This window comes from Balaenoptera ricei, chromosome 1 (genome assembly GCF_028023285.1).
Source record: "Balaenoptera ricei isolate mBalRic1 chromosome 1, mBalRic1.hap2, whole genome shotgun sequence".
Taxonomy (NCBI): Eukaryota; Metazoa; Chordata; class Mammalia; order Artiodactyla; family Balaenopteridae; genus Balaenoptera; species Balaenoptera ricei.
This window is the reverse complement of record NC_082639.1, coordinates 21,393,372-21,412,385: the sequence shown is the minus strand read 5'-3', so window position 1 is coordinate 21,412,385 and position 19,014 is coordinate 21,393,372. Positions and strand designations below refer to the sequence as shown.

Here is a 19,014-nt window from a genome sequence, read left to right as displayed (position 1 = left end):
GGGCTTCAGGGCTCAGAGCCCCCACCCGTGTGCCCGCAGATGTGGTGGTGCTGGAGGTGAGCAGCTCCCTGGCGCAGCCCTCCCTGTTCTACCACCTGGGTGTGCGGGAGAGCTTCAGCATGACCAACAACGTGCTCCTCTGCTCCCAGGCCGACCTCCCTGACCTGCAGGCCCTGCGGGTAGGTGGCCAGCGGGCTGGTGGGGGCCGGCACAGAGCTGGGGTGGCCCTACTCAGAACACCAGTATCTGAATGTCTGTCCCCCGCAGGAGGACATTTTCCAGAAGAACTCGGTGAGCAGAAACCACCCCTACTCCAATGTGCCCTTTGACCTCCATTATGACCTCTGACCTCCACTATCTTTCCTGGCCTCCTCATTCCTCTCTGACCTCCCTAGTGCCCCCTGACATCCATGTGACTCTTTGTTCCCTATTGTCTCCCTTCATGAAGTGTGCCCCTTCCCTGCTATTTTAGTCCCCACTGGTGCTGACCTCTGACCCCCTCACTGCCCCTCTCTAACCTGGTACTGACCTCTGACCTCCACTGATTCCCACCTCCCTCCCACCAGGATTCCGTTGGCAGCTACACGCTGATCCCCTATGTGGTGACAGCCACTGGTCGGGTGCTATGTGGAGATGCGGGCCTCCTGAGGGGCCTGGCTGACGGCCTGGTACAGGCTGGGGTGGGCACTGAGGTGCTGCTCACACCCCTGGTGGGCCGGCTTGCCCGCCTGCTGGAGGCCACGCCCACAGACTCCTGGTAATGGGGGCCCTCAGCAGGTGCACCGGGAGGAGGCTGGTGAGGGTACAGTGGGCTGGGGCTGAGGGGCAAGCCCGGCCATTCTCTCTCCCCCCTTTCCCTGCCGTGGACGTCAGTGGCTATTTCCGGGAGACCATTCGGCGGGACATCCGGCAGGCGCGGGAGCGGTTCAGCGGGCAGCAGCTGCGGCAGGAGCTGGCTCGCCTGCAGCGGAGACTGGACAGCATAGAGCTGCTCAGCCCAGACATCATCATGAACCTGCTGCTCTCCTACCGTGATGTGCAGGTGTGTGCAGAGAGGCGGGCAGTGGGGGCAGCGGCATTCAGTGTCGGACAAACCCGAGTCCAGCTCCTGGACTCACTTGCTCACTGGTGGCTTTGAACAAATTATCTGACATCTCTGAGCCTCGGTTTCCTTGTCTGTAATAGGGGATGATCATGTCTCCCAGGGCAGCTGGGAGGCTGGGGCACACAGTGGGTTCTCCGTGTAAGGTGTGGTGTCTACACTACCTGCTGGGCCTGAAGGAGGTGTGCAGAGGATGGTGGGTGGGAAGATGGGGTGTCGAGGTGGGAGGGGACCCCAGCTCAAGGTTTACCTCAGGGTCTGTGGGCCGATGGGACCCACCAGCGGCCATCAGGCCAGTGCGTGCTATTCCCTCCTGCAGGACTACTCAGCCATCATTGAGCTGGTGGAGACACTGCAGGCCTTGCCCACCTGTGACGTGGCCGAGCAGCACAATGTCTGCTTCCACTACACATTTGCCCTCAACCGGTGGGTAGCAGAGCAAGGCTCAGGTCATAGCACATGGGGACATGGGTCTCTGCTGTGCAAAGTCATTGCTGTCTGCAATCACTGCTGTTCAAGGAATTTGCTGACCAAGGTCACACTGATGTCAAATGGTCCCTATTGTTCTGTTCTTGCTGCCCAGGGTCGGGTGGGGTGGTGGTGCTGCCCTTGGAGTGGTCACAGCTATCCAAGGTCACTGCTCCTCAGAGTCATTGCAGCTAGAAATCACTTCCATCTGGGATTACTACCTCTAGAAAGATCAGAGCTGACCAGAGTCACTGCTATTCTGGGTTCATGATTGTCAGGCCCTTGGAAGGGTCCCTGCTGTTCAGGGTCTGGGGGTTCCTAGACAGAGAGTGGAGGCAGGGCCATCAAGTGGGTCCCCAGCCTTCTTCCCCTTCCCCTAGGAGGAACAGGCCTGGGGACCGGGAGAAGGCACTGGCTGTGCTGCTGCCACTGGTACAGTTTGAGGGCTCAGTGGCACCTGACCTATATTGCATGTGTGGCCGTATCTATAAGGACATGTTCTTCAGCTCTGACTTCCAGGATGCTGGGCACCGGGAGCAGGCCTATCACTGGTAAGGGGCCCAAACAAGTGGACAGTGGGCTGAGCTAGAGGGATGAGGAATGGGGCTGTGGGCATCAGTCCAGCCCTGCGTCCTCCCACCCTTACCCCAGGTATCGCAAGGCTTTTGATGTAGAGCCCAGCCTCCACTCGGGCATCAACGCAGCTGTGCTTCTCATTGCCGCCGGGCAGCGCTTTGAGGACTCCAAGGAGCTCCGGCTCATAGGTGAACCCCAATCCTGCACCCCTATCCCCTACCCACAGGAGCTCAGAGAGGCCTGGGGAGAGGGCAGGGAGAGAAGACACTGGGCTGGAGCTGAGGCCGACTCCATCCCCTTTTGGACCTGTTCTGCCTGAACCTACCCCTGTCCTGGGCCTTCGTGAGCCCTTGAGCCCACAGCTGTTCCTAAGCTCACACCTGTGTTCCTTACACACTGAATTCCATGTACACTTGTTCCCAAACCCTCACCTGTGCCTGAGCTCCTACTCCCACCTGAGATCTGGCCACACCTAAGTTTTTACCCATTTCTATGTTCCTGCCCACATGAATTTTGTGGCCTACACCTGGGCTTTGCCCAAAGTTGTAATTACATTCAATACAACCCATGCCCCTCCCTCCCAGGCATGAAGCTGGGCTGCCTGCTGGCCCGAAAAGGCTGTGTGGAGAAGATGCAGTATTACTGGGATGTTGGCTTCTACCTGGGAGCTCAGATCCTTGCCAATGACCTCACCCAGGTGGCACTGGCTGCAGAGCAGCTGTACAAGCTCAATGCCCCCGTATGGTAGGTGGCCCCTTCTGTGGTGGTCCTGGGCTGGCCTGGGCTGTCAGCTTCTGCACCTATATCCACTGGCATCTAGTCTGAACCTCTTTCAGACCAGTGCCCATGGCACCCAATGGCCACATTCTGGCTGCATCCAAGCCAGTCTACTCTCCCTGGCAGTACTAGCTGGTGCCTGGGCTGAGTTGAGGACAAGGTTGTGTCTGCAGGTACCTGGTGTCTGTGATGGAAACCTTCCTGCTGTACCAGCACTTCAGACCCACACTAGAGCCTCCTGGAGAAACTCCACACCATGCCCACTTCTGGCTCCACTTTTTGCTACAGTCCTGCCAGCCACTCAAGATGACTTGTTCCCAAGGGGCGCAGTGCTTGGTGAGGCCCGTGGGGTGTGGGACCTGGGAGAGGGGCAGGCCCCTTTTGACCAACCCCTCTCCCCTGTCATCTGCAGGTGCTGGTCCTGGAGATGAATAAGGTGCTGCTACCGGCCAGGCTGGAGGCTCAGGGTACCAACCCGGTGAGCACAGTGACAGTGAGCCTGCTGGAGCCCGGTAAGCAGGTGATATCGCCGGTGAGTCACCCCCTTTCACATCTATGCACCCCTTCTCTCCAGCCTTTCCCTCATCCCCAGACCCCTCTCCTGGTCCCCACACCCCTCTCGGACCTTTTTCTTCTCACAGGACGTTCCCTCCAGCTGGACCTTCCCGGTGGCCTCCATCAGCGGTGTCAGGTGAGAGGGGAGACCTGGGGGAGGTCGGGCGGGGGCGGGGGGGGCGCTGATGGGCTGCCCGGCTCACTGGGGCTCTTCATCCCTTCCAGCGTGTCGAAGCGAGACGAGCGCTGCTGCTTCCTCTACGGGCTTCCCCCGGCTCAGGACGTCCAGCTGTGCTTCCCCAGCGGAGGGCACTGCCAGTGGTGCGCGCAGCCCTTCGGGGTCAGGGTGCTCTGAGGGCAAGGGTGCTCGGTGTATTGAGGGAAAGGAAGGGATATGCTCCCTGGGTGCTCTCGGCAAAGAGGGGACAGTTTCCGCCCAAGGTGCCCCTCCCATCAGTCTGATCTCGGCCCCTCAGGTTCTGCGGGCTGATCCAGGCCTTGGTGAAGAATCCGGACTCCACGGCGGCCGCAGAGGAGGCGGAGGGCAGAGGGGAGGTACTGGAGGTGAGGAAGGGGTTGCTGGGAGCTTGAGGAGGGGGAAGGGCTGAGGGCCCAGGTGAACCCCGCATCTCACCCGCCCCCCCAGTTTGATTATGAGTACACGGAGTCGGGAGAGCGGCTGGTGCTGGGCAAGGGCACCTACGGGGTGGTGTACGCCGGCCGCGATCGGCGCACGCGGGTGCGCATCGCCATCAAGGAGATCCCGGAGCGGGACAGCAGGTCTGGGACCTGAGGCCACGCGGGCGGGGCTCAGGGCTCGGGGTGGGGGACCAGGTGGGCGGGTCAAATGGGCGGGACCGCGAGTTGAGAGGGTCCTGTGGGCGGGACTGCAGGCGGGGGTGACGCGGATGCCCAAGTGGTCGAGCCGAGTGCGCGGGCTCACAGAAGCGAGAGTACGAGCCCAGTGGGCCCAGGCCTGTACGCAGAACTGCAGGGACCGGGAGGGTGGGCTGTAGTCTGGAGGGGCGTGTGGGCTGGGTGATTACGTTGCGGAAGGTCGGGGGCCGGGGTGCTGGTGGGAGGGGCAGATCCTGGGGGCCTGCCTTGCTGGCGCTGGAGTTGGGTAAGCATCTCTGCCCCAAGCTGGCCTGTTCTTCACTCCCTACCTGCCCCCAGGTTCTCTCAGCCACTGCATGAAGAGATCGCTCTGCACAAACGTCTGCGCCACAAGAACATCGTGCGCTATCTGGGCTCAGCCAGTCAGGGCGGCTACCTCAAGATCTTCATGGAGGAAGTGCCTGGAGGTTCCTGCCCTGTGTGGGATGGGAATGGAACTGGAGTTGTGGGGCATGGGGCTGGAGCCAAGCAGGGGTGGAGAACCCTCCGGGAAAATGAACCCTGGCGTGTGTGGGCGGTGTAGCCAGAATTAGCTGAGGCAGTGCAGTTGGGTGATGGAGTCTGGGCCATGGCCTGGCCTGGCCTTTGAGCAGAGAGCTGTGGGCTGGAGTAGGTGGTGCCAATTATGACCTTGGACTCATCTTCCCAGGCAGCCTGTCCTCCTTGCTGCGGTCAGTGTGGGGACCCCTGCAGGACAACGAGAGCACCATCAGTTTCTACACCCGCCAGATCCTGCAGGGACTCGGCTACCTGCACGACAACCGCATCGTGCATCGAGATATCAAGGTCAGCGTGTAGCTGGCTCACCCTGGTGGGGGGGGGGGCGGTGGGGAGGAAGAGATATGGCCCCAGACAGAGGCTGGCAGTTTAGACTAAGTGGGCAGACCCTTTGCAAAGGGTTGGGGAATTCATCAAGAAGGTTCCCCAGAGAAGGCAAGAAGTTCAGATCGGAAGCTAACTTCCAGAGGGGGATAAGTGGGATGGCAGGGGGAGGAGGCTGATAGAGGCAGGGTCAGGCTGGGAGTCCCAGGAGTCGGGGTCCCGGGATAGGGTCCTGTTCTGGCACCAGGAGCCCAGCCTGATGTCCGCTGAGCACAATGTCCACTCTACTCAGGGGGACAACGTACTGATCAACACCTTCAGCGGGCTGCTCAAGATTTCTGACTTTGGTACCTCCAAGCGACTAGCAGGCATCACACCCTGCACTGAGACCTTCACAGGTAACAGGGGGTGGGGTGGTGAATGGGGTTGCTGACATGGGGCGGAGAACTCTTGGGACCTTCCAGGGAATGCTGTTTCTCCTGGGCATGGAGTTAGAGTCCTAATGGGGGATGGAACCCGGGGCAGGTGATTGAGCCAGGGGTGAGGTGATAGAATCTAGAACTGGAGCTTGGATAGCTGATGACATTGAGTTTAGTCCCTGAAACGGAGCCCAGAAGTGTTGACGTGGTCTAAAGGTCAAAGCAGATGATGCAATCCAGGATAGATGATGGCACCTACTGTGGATGATGGAGCCCACGAACGTGATGGAGCCTGAGATGAGTGAGGAGACTCAGGATAGATGTTTGATGACCAGGGGAGGTGATAGGAACTGTTTTGGATACTAAAGTTCAGAGTGAATGCAGGTGGCCAGAGGATGATAGAGCCCCCTGCCGCCCCCACAGTGACAAAGCCTAGATGCGCACTATTGCTACTGCTCCTGTCCTAGGGACCCTACAATATATGGCCCCAGAAATCATTGACCAGGGCCCACGAGGGTATGGGAAGGCGGCGGACATCTGGTCATTGGGCTGCACTGTAATCGAGATGGCCACAGGTCGCCCACCCTTCCACGAGCTGGGGAGCCCGCAGGCTGCCATGTTTCAGGTGAGATCCCTCAGGGCCTGGCTTATGAGGTGGGGTGGGGACAGACTGGGCCCTGAACACCTCTAAACTTGTCCCTTGTGTCCCCTCCCTGCCCTCTTCCCAGGTGGGCATGTACAAGGTGCACCCACCAGTGCCCATTTCTCTGTCAGCCGAGGCTCAAGCCTTCCTCCTCCGAACTTTTGAGCCAGACCCACGCCTCCGAGCCAGTGCTCAAGCACTGCTGGAGGACCCCTTCCTGCAACCTGGGAAGAGGAGCTGCCGCCCCGGCTCCCCCCAACATGCTCTAAGGTCCTCAGGTACTAAGTGGGTGGAGGGAGTGAGCACGCTGGGGTGAGGGCAGAGGAGCTGTGGAGGTGAGAGGGCTCAGGGGGCCCCGGCTGACAACCTTGTCCCTCCCTCAGATGCCCCTTCCGCCAGCCCCACTCCTTCAGCTGACTTGACCTCCCAGTCCCAGACATTCCCGCGCCCTCAGGCACCCTCTCAGCACCCTCCCAGTCCCCCCAAGCGCTGCCTCAGTTATGGGGACACCTGCCAGCTCCGGTAAGAACCCAGGGTCCTGGGGTGGGTTTGCTTCATCTGGTTTTGTCCTGGTACACTCCCTCCAGAAAAAGCCCTCCTTGGGGACTTGGGCACTTTGACCACTTGCAAGGATGGCATTTGGTGCCCTCCTCCCAAATGCTCTTACTTATATTTATTGTGCCCTCTCAATGCTGAGTTCATCTCTTTTATCCCTGTGAGGTGGGCATGAAAGTAAAAGCCAGGATTCAAACTCTGGGGTGGAAGTGGCTGGTGTTGCTGCCCTCCCTCCATCAGCTGCTCTTCACTGCACCCAGGGTGCCTGAGGAGCCTGGGGCCGAGGAGCCCGCGTCCCCTGAGGAGAGCTCGGGGCTGAGCCTCCTGCACCAAGAGAGCAAGCGCCGGGCCATGTTGGCCACAGTACTGGAGCAGGAGCTGCAGGCCCTGGCGGAGAGTCTCTGCCTGGAGCAAGAACAGGTGGGCGGCTCGCCCCGGCGCCCCCTGCTGGTCTAGCACCAGCAGGACTCCTGCTGAAGGCCTCCCCCGTCCCTCCGCTCCCCACCCCACCGCGCCCCGCACCCTCCCACCAGCATCTCCCCCGGCTCAGGCGGGAATACTCGCTGATGACCTTCTCTTCCTCTTCAGGGTTCCCATCTGGGGAGGAATCATGCGGAACAGCTACTGCGCTGCCTCAGGGCGCACATCCACACTCCCAACCGCCGGCAGCTGGCCCAGCAGCTGCGGGAGCTGCAAGGGCAGCTTCGGGTCCAGGGCCTTGAGCCCGAGATTCTGCAAGGACCGCTCTTCGCCTTCCCGGATGCGGTGAGGGAGCTTTCTCAGTTAGGGCTGCCCAATAAGAGGTAGTGAGCTCCCCATGCTTGGGAATGTACAAGGACTTGATGTTGCAAGATTCCATGTCTTCCCAGATAGAACCATCGGGAAAGGGACAGCTGCCCAGTCCTAGCTTCCTAGCCCCTCTTTTGATCCCAAGCCCGCCCACCCCACTTGCCTCCGATAGAAGACTTTCTAGGCCTTTCCAACTCAAGCCCCATCTCTGTTTGAAGCTCAGCAGTCTCAGCCGCACCATTCCTCCTGCTCCAGGTGAAGCAGATCCTCCACAGGCGCCAGATCCGCCCACACTGGATGTTCGTGCTGGACTCGCTGCTCAGCCGTGCTGTGCGGGCAGCCCTGGCTGTTCTGGCCCCAGGTGGGTGGGGGATTGGAGCCTGCCTGCCTGCCTGCGGGGCGAGGGTGTGATCCTTGGGGGCGTGGCGAACACAAATTGGGCAGGTAGGGGCGTGGTCAGTGAGGCCCCGGCTTGACCCGGCACCAAGCAGGGGGATGGCGTAACCAAATGGATATCTCCCAGGCTGACACTGCCTAGCCCCTGCCCAGAGCCCCGCGTCCTCTGCCGATGTCTGGGGTCCTAAATAGGCATTCTCGCCCTGCCTGAGTTCACCCCACTCGGATTGGCAGAGACGGAAAAGGAGACAGTCCCACCGAAGTCGGAGGAGTCCAATAAAGAAGAGGAGTCCCAGCGGATGCAGCAGGAGACCCCAGTCCAGCAGAACCTGCTCCCAGGGGAACCCGAGCAGGGCACCCCACCTTCGATGGTGCAGCTGGGCCTCTTGCGAGCAGAGACCGATAGGTACAGCTTCTGGGACTCGCCCATAGCCTCTGCAGGAGCTTCACCCCTACGCCCCCTCCATTCTATTGCCTTCTGCCTTCTAACAGGCTTCGAGATGTCCTGGCTGAGAAGGAACGGGAGTGCCAGGTCCTAGTGCAGCTAACCCTACAGCACGTCAGGGGGGAGGCCAGGACCTGGGCCCTGGCCTCAGAGCCCCCAGGTGAGTGGGAGCAGCTCAAATGGTGGGTGTGAGGCAGCTTCTTGGCAGAGGCATCCTTGGGTTCACCAGCTGACTTCTCCCTGACACTTGCTCTCACAGTGGACCAGGGCCTGGTGCGGTGGCTACAGGAACTGAATGTGGATTCAGGCACCATCCAGACGGTGAGTGGGCGAGTACTGGCAGTCCCTGACCCCCACCAACCAAAGACTCCATCTATGCCCATCTTTCAGCTCTTCTCACTTTCTCCCTCTGATGCAGAGAATCTCAATACTGAATGAGCACTTTGTATATGCCTCCCATTGGACAGATGAGAAAACTGAGGCCCAGAAAGGAGTGTGATCTGTCCTAGCATGTTGGTAGTAGAACAGAGCTAGTTCCTGGGTCTCTGGACCCACCTTTCTCTGATTTTACCTCTCCCTGTTTCTGTGTATGTGTCGTTGTCCACAACTAGCTACTGAACCACAGCTTCACCCTCCATGCCTTACTAACCTGTGCCACTAGAGATGACCTCATCTACACACGCATCAGGTATGTCCTGGGCCCTTGAGGGATAACCCACACATATGGCCTCATGCTGTCCAGATCCTGACACCACCCCCCTAGTTACAGGCCTGCCTGGGTTCCTCTCTGAAAACTATAGGGACCCTAGGGTCCCTTGGGGACAGAGGGGGCATCAGGCAGACAGTGGGTACCAGAGAGAGAGCCCAGGGCCTTCTTCTGCCTGAGCCTCATTGAGCCTGGTACCCCCAGGGGAGGGATGATATGCCGCATCTGGAGAGCCATCTTGGCACAGCGAGCAAGATCCACGCCAGTTACCCCTGGCCCGCAGGAGGCTGAATGAGGACATCGGAGACAGAAGGCCAGACCCAAGGATGGATGAATGCAGGAAACACAAGAGGCTTCTGACACACCTGCCCCAGGACCCAGGGGCAACTGGAGGAGGCCAGGTGGGCGGGGGGCAGGGTAGGGCCCAAGCCTAGCCCCAGTGGGGGGAACCAACCAGAGAGGTGCCTCAAGCTCACGGAGTACCAGCAGGCAAAGACTATTAAACAATACTTTTGTACCCTTGGGCCTTGGCGATGTCTGAAGTATGGGGAGGAATCCTAGGACCAGCTCCCTAAGGTCTTTATGTCTGAGTCTAAAGTTCCTTCATCTGGCCCTCTTCACTTTCCTCCTATCATTGCCCTCCCCACGCTCCCACCCCCAAGCCGACAACAGCCCCTTGTTGCCCTCAGAATAGACTTTATTGACTTTAGCCAAGGGCAGGCCCTGAGATGGGGGTCCAGAAAGAGGGGTTTTGTAGGGCTTGTAGGGCAGCTATGTCCTGGGGGCCAGGTTGGTTCTGAGGGGCAGAAGGCCATCCACCCACACACATGGCCGCTCCAGGAGGGTCTGCCACAGCTGCCTCTCCTCAGGTGTGGAGTCCATCCAGGGCACCTGGAGCCCATAGCTGCTGCCTAGATGTGGGCGGGCAGGGGTGGAAGACATGGTCACGCTGGACACCCCAGGTCCCAAGGAACACCTGCCTGGTCCCAGATCATGCACTGTCACCCCCACATTCTCCGTGGATACCAAAGCTCAGGAAAGGACAGAGAAGTGCCCAGGGCCACGTGTCAAGCCCCTGCCTCCTAGCATCGGGTCCCCTCAGGGCTCTGCCCCACTCACCGGTGCCCAGGCTGAGGCGTGTGCCCCCCAGCTGGCGACTGGCCAGGGGCCCATGGTCCCAGAGAGAGAGCTCAGCACAGGCCTGGAGCAGGTCAGCAGGGCCGAAGCCATCATAAACCATGGTGTGATTGAACATGGGGCTGAGGCTGCGTCGCACCACCCTTGTCCGTTGGTGGCTGGCCCGGCTGTCATCAGGCAGCACCAAACTGTGGGGAGGTGGGGTGGCATCAAGTGGCCACCCCCTCACACTCCCCAGAACCAACCAGTCACCGAGTCCTACCCATACTTCCTCACAATGTCCACGTCCTCTGGCGCCTGCCTGAGAACTGGCCTCAAACCCTCAGTATCCTGGGACCTTTGCGCCAACCTCCTCTCAGATCTCCTGCCTTTAAAAGTTATAACACCTATTCACAGGACCCCAGAGTAATGTCTCTGAAATGCAGTTCTGCTACTCCTCAGCTCAATCACCTTCACAGCCCCCCAGAAGTAGTTTCCAAACTTTTTAAAGCCTTGGAGCCCTTTCTGCAAGACAAAAATATTACTCAGAAGTACGAAACCTAAAAGAAAAACAATGCCTCTTGTTGAATCAAGGCTGGGAACTCAGAACCTCATTGGCCTACCTCTATTTTACTCTCTGAGGGTGGGACAGCACCTGGAGGCACCCCTAGAATTCCTCCGGTGCTTACTTTCAAAACCACTGAACTGCAAGTTGAGGACCAAACCCCACAGCCTGGCTTTCCAGGTCCTCCATGGACAGGCCCCTGAGACCTCCCAGGTCTCAGCCTCAGCTCTCCAACAAGTCCTATGCTCCAGTCACTGAAATGCAGCTGTTCAGAGGAGTGCTCAACTCTCCTGACTCCAGGCCTTTGCTCAAGCCGTCCCCTCCACCTCTGCTCAGCGGTCAAAACCCAGAGTGGTGAATCAAGGGTGGGTGATTAGAAGGGGTTTGTTGAAGGTGGGGAGCTCCACTGCATGAGAAGGGAAGGGAAGCGGGGAAGTACCGATGCCCCTCACCATTGTATGTAGGTATCCAGGGATCCTGGGCGCAGAGGCACGAGGTCCTGAGCTTCCTTCACCCAGAAGTGCAGCTCCCCGCTCGGGGGCAGTCCTGCGCCTGCGAAGAGGCTCAGCTCAGGCCCTGTCCCAAGGACAGACACTTGTCCCTCACCATTGCGGGACAGAGATTCCCTGCCTCTCAAGGCCCGTCCAGCTTGGCCTCTCGCCGGCAGTCACTCACCCTCAGAGCCAGCGGGCACGTACTTGAGGGACAGAGAGAGCAGTCCGCGGCTGGGAAGGTCGTCGGGAGAGGGCGGGACCTGCGAGAGGCGGGCTCGTCAGGGGGTGGGGACAAAGTCCTAGGGAAAAGGGGCCGGAAGGGAGCGGAGTCTCCAGACACCGACGGGGCGGGCCTATCGGGGAGGGGTCTTGGAGGGGGCTGCCGAGAGAACGGCCTGGGGAATCCGAGAGCCCCGCCACCGGCAGTCAGGGACAGACCTCTGCATGGGGCCGTAAGGTTTCGAGGCTGAGGGAGACTGGGGGAAAGCCCAGGGCGGTAAAGGCGGGAGATCTGTGCCGCGGGTCTACCCGCGCGGGCCAGCTGCTCACCCGGGGCTGCAGGGGGAGCCAGGTGGGCTCGGAGTCCCAGTCCCACGTGTCCAGGGGCACTTCGACTTCGCCCAGAAAGATGTTGCGACCCAGGCTTTCGCGGTGCCACACGGACAGGCTCAGCACGCGGCCCCGGAGCTCGGCCTGCGGGACGGAGTACTGGGGACAGGAGGTGCACTTTAAAGAAGCAGCGTCGATGGCCCCGGCCTCAGTGTTGCGGGAGTGTTGGCTGGGGCTTATCCTACCACGCTCCTTGCTGGAAGGAATCCTGGGGAGCCCCGGACGGTATTAATGGGGGTCTGGACAAGCGCCGCGCCCACCTCTAGACTGACATGTTGGAGAGCGCGTTAATGCGAGGCCCTCCCTGCCGTTACTCCCGCAGAATGGAGGATTGGAGCGACCGGCAATGACGACACCATGGCTGCCCCTGCCACCCGGTCCCCGCAGGAAGGGGCGTTCGGTTCATTAATGGGGGGCCGCCCTGGCGTCGCAGCCTCACCCAGAGAGTCTCGTTGAAGACCGGGTTCAGATTCCGTTTCTTCACTGAGGTCTTGCGCTTGCTCTGCTTATCCGGGAGGAGTTTGCTTTTGACGTAGCTGGAGCGGGGCAGGTGAGGACCGGAGGTGAAGGGGGACCCCTTTACCCCTCCAGCCCCTTCCAGCGCCTACTGCCCAGCCACAGCCGGGAACGCAGCTTCGCGTGCCAGGCCTCGTGCAGCGCTTTACAGGAGTTATCTCACCCAGCTCCCGCGTCTACCAAGAACGTTATTCCCATTTTGAAGATGAGGAAACTGAGGCCAAGAAAAGCGGTGGGGTTGGGCAGTGAGAGCGGCTCCCTAGTGCCCCTCCTCGCGGGGTCAGACACTCACGGGTCGGAGCGGCGGCGCCGGGCGGCGGCCAGGCCCTGGCACTGGATCACGTGCACGCGCAGCTCGGCGGCACCCGGCTCGTAGCGCAGCGCGAAGTGCAGGGAGCCGCGGACCTGCACCGCGCCCGCCTCCGCCTCCCCGGACAGGCTCATTTGGCTGCTGCTCAGCTGCGGACGGAGGGTGGGGAGGTCAGGGCGGGCTGCGGGGCTCACGTCGGGGCCGGGGAAGGGGAGCGCGGAGGGTTCAGATGGGGGGGAAGGGGGGTAAAGTGAGGTAGCTTGCCTGGAGGCTGGAGTGTCAGGTCCGGGGGTCAAGGGAGGGGTCATGCAGGGGCAACGCCTCGGGATACGGGGAGGGGAGGCGCACCCCACCCCCACCCCAGGCCTTCTCCCTCACCCCCTCACCCCCTCACCGTGGAGGAGTTGAGGCTGGACATGGAGGAGCTGCTGCTGAGCACGCGGTCGAGTGACAGGTCGGGCCCCGGGGCCTCCTCCCCATTCTCCAGGATCTCGGACGCCTCCTGGGTCTGAGAAGGGGGTAAGTGACGGGGGCGCCCCCTAACGCCCCGCCCCTCCCGCGACCGCTCTCGGTCCCGGACCGCTCGCAGCCTCGGGCAGCTGCACTCCCCGCCAAGAGTCTGCTCCGGGTCTTGAGAGCAGCCGCGGGCCGCTCCCGCCTACCTGGGCAGGCGGGGGCTGCGGCTCCTCCTCTCCCCTCGACGGAGGCTCCAGCTCGGGGTCAGCCTCCTCAGCAGCGAAGACCTGAACGCCCCCGGGGCCAGGGGCTGGGAGGGGCACAAACAGCTCAGTGAGCCCCTCCCCTGCCCGCCCTGCCCCTGAGCAAATTTGGAAGGACTGGTTTACAACCCCCATTCAGACCTCAGTGCTGCCCTGCGGTCGCCACCCCCTAAGCAGGATGAGGAAGGTGAACACAGGTGGCTGGGGTCACTTAGAGCTGCCTCTGATCCCCGCAACCTCTCTGTGCTCCCAACACACACCTTCCCACTCACCTTCTTGGGCCTGGGGCTCCTCCTCATGATCTGAAGCCTTTGGGGGGACATATGGTGAGGGGAAATCAGGTCCCTGAAAGAAGCAAGGGGTAGAAGTCACAGGGGGGCCAGTGGTGAAGGGGTCAGAGGTTCCAGCTTCAGATTTTGCACTGCCCTCAGGGCAGAGCTGGCAACTAGCTGCAGGACCAGTCTGGCCTGTACTTCACACCCCTTCACACTTCAGGGCCTGCCCTACCTAACTCCCAGGGTCCCTTTGGTGGCATCTGAGTCTTGGACCTCACCCAGCTCAGTCCACACTCCACCCCTAGTAACCAATTCAGAGTTTCCTTTAGAGGATGGGCCCACACCCCCATTTGACAGAGGAGGATGACAGAGGCCCAGGCCAGGGTCTCCTGATTCTCAGGCTGGGCTCTTTCCCCAGCACATCCCACCTCCATGCCAGGGACACTGTACATTCATTCATTAGCCCATTCAGTCATTCATTACTCACCTCAGCCTCGCTGAACCTCTCTTGGGGGGCCTCGTCCATGGGGAGCCTGGGAGGAGGGAGAGGTATAGTCAGAGATGGGCCCCAGGTGACTGGGAGGCACCCTCCACTCCCTGCCATTCCTCCTCACCTGGGCTCCAGCGCCTCTTCGGTCTCTTTCCCAGCAGCCTCAGCCTCCGCATCGCTGCCCTGAGCCTGGTCTCCTGCACCCAGGTGAGAAGTTCTGTGAAACTCTCTTCTCAGGATGTCTGGCCCTTGGAGATGCCCACCCACCTCCTGTAGCCCATGGAGGGGTGGTGCCCACTCAAAGTCACACAGTGCCAGGGGCAGCTGGAACTGAAACCAGGGGCCCTCTCTCCTTGTCCACATACACCCGGTGACCTGGGCTGCCCAAGGCGTGCCCCACTCTGGGGAGCTCCTCTCACCCCTGGAGCCCTTCTTCCTGCGGATGGAGGCACGAACAAGGTCAGAGCCAAGGTGGGCGTGGTGGTGCCGCTGGAAGCGTGCTTCCTGGAACCAGTCCCCTGTAAGGATCTTCAGCTGCCCAGGGTCTGCCAGCGATGTCCGGAGCTTGCTGGAGGATGGGGGAGGGCGTGGCTGTCACCACCCAGGCAATCAACATTATTGCCACCCACTCTGTGCCAGGCCCTGTACCTGGGGCCAGGGATACAACAGCAAATCAGACTTGATCCCTGCTTTGGAGGAGCTCAGGTTGGTGGGGAGACTGAGTCCAGAATAGACAAGTACACTATAGTGAGGTAGAGCCATGATGTATGTAAGAGGGCCAGCTTTGCCTGTGAGAATACTGGAGGGCTTCCCAGAGGAGGTGACATGTGAATTGCTCTTAAATGACAAATTGGAGTTCTCCAGGTAGAGAAGAAAAATAATTATTATTCATTAAATGACTGTGTATAATCCTTCCTAATTCTATGAGGTAGGGCTCGTTAGCTCCATTTTACAGATGAGGAGAGTGGTGCTGGTACAAGCTAGGAAGTGTCTGTCCCCAAACACTACTTGTAAGTAAGTCCCATGCTGCTCTGCCATTGTGCTCTTCCAGGCAGGAGAAACATCATAAAGGCGAAGGGTGTGTTCGGGGACTGTGGATCACCCAAGTGGCTGCAGTGGACATTTTGTGTATGTGTGTCAGGGGGTGAGGCTTACTGGTGGAAGAGGCTGGCAGGTTCCAACCAGGGAGGCCTTGTGGACCACGCTTCGGAGCTTGCCCCTGACAGGAGATGCTGAGGAACCATGTGAGGTTTCAGGAGAGGATATTAAAGACAGATCTGGAGAGTCCCAGCTGCAGCATGGAGGGGGGGGCCAGAAAGGGCGAGCCCGGAGGCAGGGAGGCCGGCAAGGGAGCTGGTGTAGCCACCCTGGGAGAGGTGATGAACTGAGCCGGCCAAGGGTGGAGTGGACCAGTGGGCAAAAACAAGATCTACCCAGTTATCTGACAGGCTGCACATTGGTAGGAGAGAGGGTGGGAGTCACCCAAGCCCCCCAGTGCCTGAGGCCCCTTCCTCTGGGGCTCCCCTACTCTGCCTTACCTGACCCGTCCCTCCTCCAACTGGCGCAAGTGAGCATCTCGCTTCAGGACCTTGGCAATAGCCTCTTGCTCCTCCTCTGTCAGGAAACTGAGATCCAATAGCCCATCAGCCTCAGGCTGTGGCTCATGTGCCATGAGGAGGCCAGGCAGGGACCAGAGCCCCTTTTCAGATGGGTGGCCCCTCTGGGGCATCAGCTGGGGCAGCGCCCAGGCTGGGCACACGTGGCTCCCTGGGGGCAGAGCAAGGGTCAGGTAAAGGCCTGCCCATATACAGGGCACATCCTGGAGCCAATTGCCTTTTCTGCCCAAATATACACCCCCCATGGTGGGCAGGGTACAAGCCCAGGAAGGCTGAGATCAAGGTGGCATGAGATGCACTCATGGACACATGCATACAGAGACCCATGAACATACTCAGGGACACACTCAAAGACATGTAGACATGTACATGTGCACACTGATACATGTAGATATAGTTCCCCACAGTGAGATGCACACCTGGTCACACATGCACACTGACACCTATATAAAGACAGGCTCATGCATACCCGGTCCCCCATAAAGGGCCCTATGCAGTCACAGGCCCAGATCCATGTCCAGACCAAGAGATGTATGTAACATATCCTTAAACCTGCACACAGGCACATGCACACAGGGGAGACAAGGACCCACGGATGGGTTCACCTATACAAGAATAAGTCCAGGGACAAAGACCTGTCCTTAGATATATACAAATCACACACACTTTTGCACACACATACCGTATCCCCCAAGCTAGATTGTGAGCTCCTTGAAGTCAGGGACAGGGCCTCATCCTCAAAGCCAGAACTGTGCACACAGCAGACGGTTAGTAAAAGTTTGACTAGTTAAATGCAGAAATACATGCACCTGCACACACATGGGAAATGCACACACATGAACACGCAGCCAGACGCACAGGTGCACACACATATCTGCTCACCACCCTGCCCTGGGAATCTCCCAACTTGGGTCCTTTCCCTCCACCCTGCTCTGGCCTATTGGGCCTTCCTGTCTGAGGCAACCTCCTGCCAGCTCACAGCCTAACTTCCTCCCCTGGAGGTAACTGCTGCACCCACTCCCACGGGGGCCTCCAGCCCAAGGTTGCCCCTGCTGCCAGCCCTGCCCCCTGGCCTGGAGCCCCTCCCTAGACCTCTTAACTCTGGCCACATGGGTTCCCCACGCCCTGACCCAGGACCTGGCTGGGGTGGGACCTGGTGGTGGAGGCCGAGTGCTGCAAAGCAGCTCAGGTACCACGGTGACTCCGGAAGGAAAACATTTGCCCAGCCCCGAGGGGCGTGTGGATGTGGCAAGGGGCCTGTGACTGGGCCGTGGGCAGAGCCGTGGCCTGAGCCCACTGGGCGGTCTCTCTTCTCCTCCCGCCCCTTTAGTCCCCGCCCTCCTGGGGCACCAGGCAGGGCTGAGATGGGAAGAGGACACTCAGCAGGCAGGTCCTGGCTTGTGCCTGCCGCCAGCCTGCGCTCTGTGCCCTCCCAGCTGAGTCAGCGAGCCCCTCGAGCGAGCCCTCTCCCCCTGCTGCCCCACCCTCACCCGGGGGGTGGGTGGGTGTCTCTATCGGGTGTTGTGTATGACGCTGTGGAAATGCCTGTGTGACCCATGTTAACAGCATTTCCTGAACATCTACTGTGTGCAGGTCCTGGGTGTTGCAGACGCACTGTTGAGGGCTCTTCTGGGGCCTGTGTGTGAGCCTGTGTGGCTGGCCCTGTGTTACCCGGTGCCGCTGTGAGTCTCTGTTCAGCAGGCGTCTGCGGACTGTGGGATCTGGGAGGCTGTATATTTTGTGGGTGTGAATGTGGTATCACTGCATGTGTGTCTGGGCGTCATGTCACAGTGTGGTGCTGCATGGGGGACTGTCATCTGTGTGATATGTTCTGTGACTTTCTGGGCGACAGCGCAGTGGGGTGTGTGCGCGCGCGCGCGCGCGTGTGTGTGTGTGTGTGTGTGTGTGTGTGTGTGTGTGACTGGGCTGTGTGTTGTGGTGTGTACTCTGGTGCCCTGGGGGCCACCAGGTGTGTGTGTATGAGTATGGAGGTGGAGGGACGTTCCACAGAACTGACCCTGCCCGCCCTTGTCCTGAGGTCTGCTTGGGCTGGGCTGTGGGCATCTGAGCCCAGGGTCCCCAGCAGCACACCCCTCCCTGCAGTCCCCTCTGGTTCCAGAGGCAGAATCCAGTGTCTGGTCCTCCCCACTCTGTTTCAACACTTATGGGACAGACCCATCGGTCAGTTTAAGGGTCTGTCCGTCTGTCTGGCTGTTCCAGCCCCAGACACGCTCCACCTCCCCCACCCCTAGGTCCTAGAGGGTGCTCAGGTTACCAGGTGGCAGTGCCCACCCCTCGGGACACTGGCAGGGGCCCTCTGGCCCCGAGGTGTATTACCTGTAGGGGTCCAGTATGGAGGGGACACCTTTGTCGGGTAACTCTGGCTCCCCTGGCAGCTGAGTTTCAGGGACCAGAAGAAGAGCAGTGAGGGCCTAAGGCTGACTCAACCGGCAGCCCAGCGGAGGGCCTGCCCCACTGAGGAGGAAACACCTTCTCACAGGGCCTGATACAAAACCGGGCCTGGACTCTCGGCTCCCCAGGGGCGCGGCCTGGGCTTTCAGCAACCCCAGAGCAGGTTTGGTGGGTAGGAGATGCCTGGGGCTTGGCCCCAGCTCCTCTGCAGACTTATTCTGTAACTCCTGTAACCCGAGCTGGCCCCACCCCCTCAGAGCCTTGGTTGCCCCATCTGTAGGATGGGTAGCAGCCCCACCCTGCCCCCTAAGGAGCTGATAGGAACTTGCTTTGAAAGCAAAGTTAGAAACATTTCTGAGAACCAGGGTAGTGGAAGGATTGCAGACTATAGCCAGACAACCCTGAATAGTTCCTGCTGTGCCACTGTGTGACCTTAGGCAGGTCTCTCAACCATTCTGAGCTGCAGTTTCCTCTTGTGCAAACTGCAGGCAGCAGAGTGTGAAGAGCCTCTGAGAGAAATGAAAGTGCTTGGCACAAGCTGGCATATGGGAGGTACCAGGTGTTCCCTGGCCAACATAGTCCCCTCCATGTCCACATGTGCCTCCCAGGAAGTGCTGGCCAGAGCAGAGCTGCTCTCTGTCCCCTCTGCCACCCTGGGCCCCATCTGTCTGAGGAGGGCTGGACTCTTCCAGGGCCAAAGTGAGGCTCCCATACCCTCCCTCTGTCCGTGGGGAGCCCCTCT

At 60.0% G+C, this 19,014-nt stretch overlaps 2 protein-coding genes across 7 annotated transcripts; one reads left to right on the top strand and one right to left on the bottom strand.

Annotated features, from left to right (window-relative positions):
• Positions 1 to 110: 110 nt before the first annotated feature.
• MAP3K6 (mitogen-activated protein kinase kinase kinase 6) lies at positions 111 to 9,672 on the top strand. Of its 3 annotated transcripts, none has more exons than XM_059896119.1 (28): positions 111 to 179; positions 268 to 291; positions 567 to 757; positions 874 to 1,042; positions 1,422 to 1,528; positions 1,951 to 2,121; positions 2,222 to 2,334; positions 2,731 to 2,890; positions 3,097 to 3,259; positions 3,336 to 3,455; positions 3,565 to 3,614; positions 3,704 to 3,799; positions 3,955 to 4,033; positions 4,125 to 4,258; positions 4,655 to 4,782; positions 5,025 to 5,161; positions 5,490 to 5,595; positions 6,084 to 6,241; positions 6,345 to 6,537; positions 6,643 to 6,781; positions 7,075 to 7,234; positions 7,403 to 7,579; positions 7,859 to 7,964; positions 8,234 to 8,405; positions 8,492 to 8,604; positions 8,704 to 8,765; positions 9,056 to 9,132; positions 9,355 to 9,672. In XM_059896119.1, the coding sequence occupies exons 1-28, from the start codon at positions 120 to 122 to the stop codon at positions 9,443 to 9,445; spliced, it is 3,456 nt and encodes a 1,151-aa protein (XP_059752102.1). In that variant the 5' UTR covers positions 111 to 119; the 3' UTR covers positions 9,446 to 9,672. The 3 variants fall into 3 exon arrangements, with proteins under 3 accessions (XP_059752102.1, XP_059752092.1, XP_059752110.1); XM_059896109.1 differs by having other exon boundaries at positions 3,955 to 4,042; XM_059896127.1 differs by lacking the exons at positions 8,234 to 8,405; positions 8,492 to 8,604; positions 8,704 to 8,765; positions 9,056 to 9,132; positions 9,355 to 9,672 and having other exon boundaries at positions 3,955 to 4,042; positions 7,827 to 7,895.
• A 154-nt stretch (positions 9,673 to 9,826) lies between these two features.
• On the bottom strand, positions 9,827 to 18,321 carry SYTL1 (synaptotagmin like 1). Of its 4 annotated transcripts, XM_059896096.1 has the most exons (16): positions 17,014 to 17,028; positions 16,543 to 16,669; positions 15,783 to 16,011; positions 14,664 to 14,812; positions 14,369 to 14,441; positions 14,242 to 14,287; positions 13,752 to 13,824; positions 13,423 to 13,526; positions 13,155 to 13,268; positions 12,743 to 12,909; positions 12,374 to 12,470; positions 11,875 to 12,033; positions 11,507 to 11,585; positions 11,284 to 11,383; positions 10,270 to 10,475; positions 9,827 to 10,061 (listed from the first exon to the last, which is right to left on the bottom strand). In XM_059896096.1, the coding sequence occupies exons 3-16, from the start codon at positions 15,971 to 15,973 to the stop codon at positions 9,922 to 9,924; spliced, it is 1,698 nt and encodes a 565-aa protein (XP_059752079.1). In that variant the 5' UTR covers positions 15,974 to 16,011; positions 16,543 to 16,669; positions 17,014 to 17,028; the 3' UTR covers positions 9,827 to 9,921. The 4 variants fall into 4 exon arrangements, with proteins under 4 accessions (XP_059752079.1, XP_059752052.1, XP_059752060.1 ...); XM_059896069.1 differs by lacking the exons at positions 16,543 to 16,669; positions 17,014 to 17,028 and adding an exon at positions 18,198 to 18,321; XM_059896077.1 differs by lacking the exon at positions 16,543 to 16,669 and having other exon boundaries at positions 17,014 to 17,057.
• Between the last annotated feature and the right edge of the window lie 693 nt (positions 18,322 to 19,014).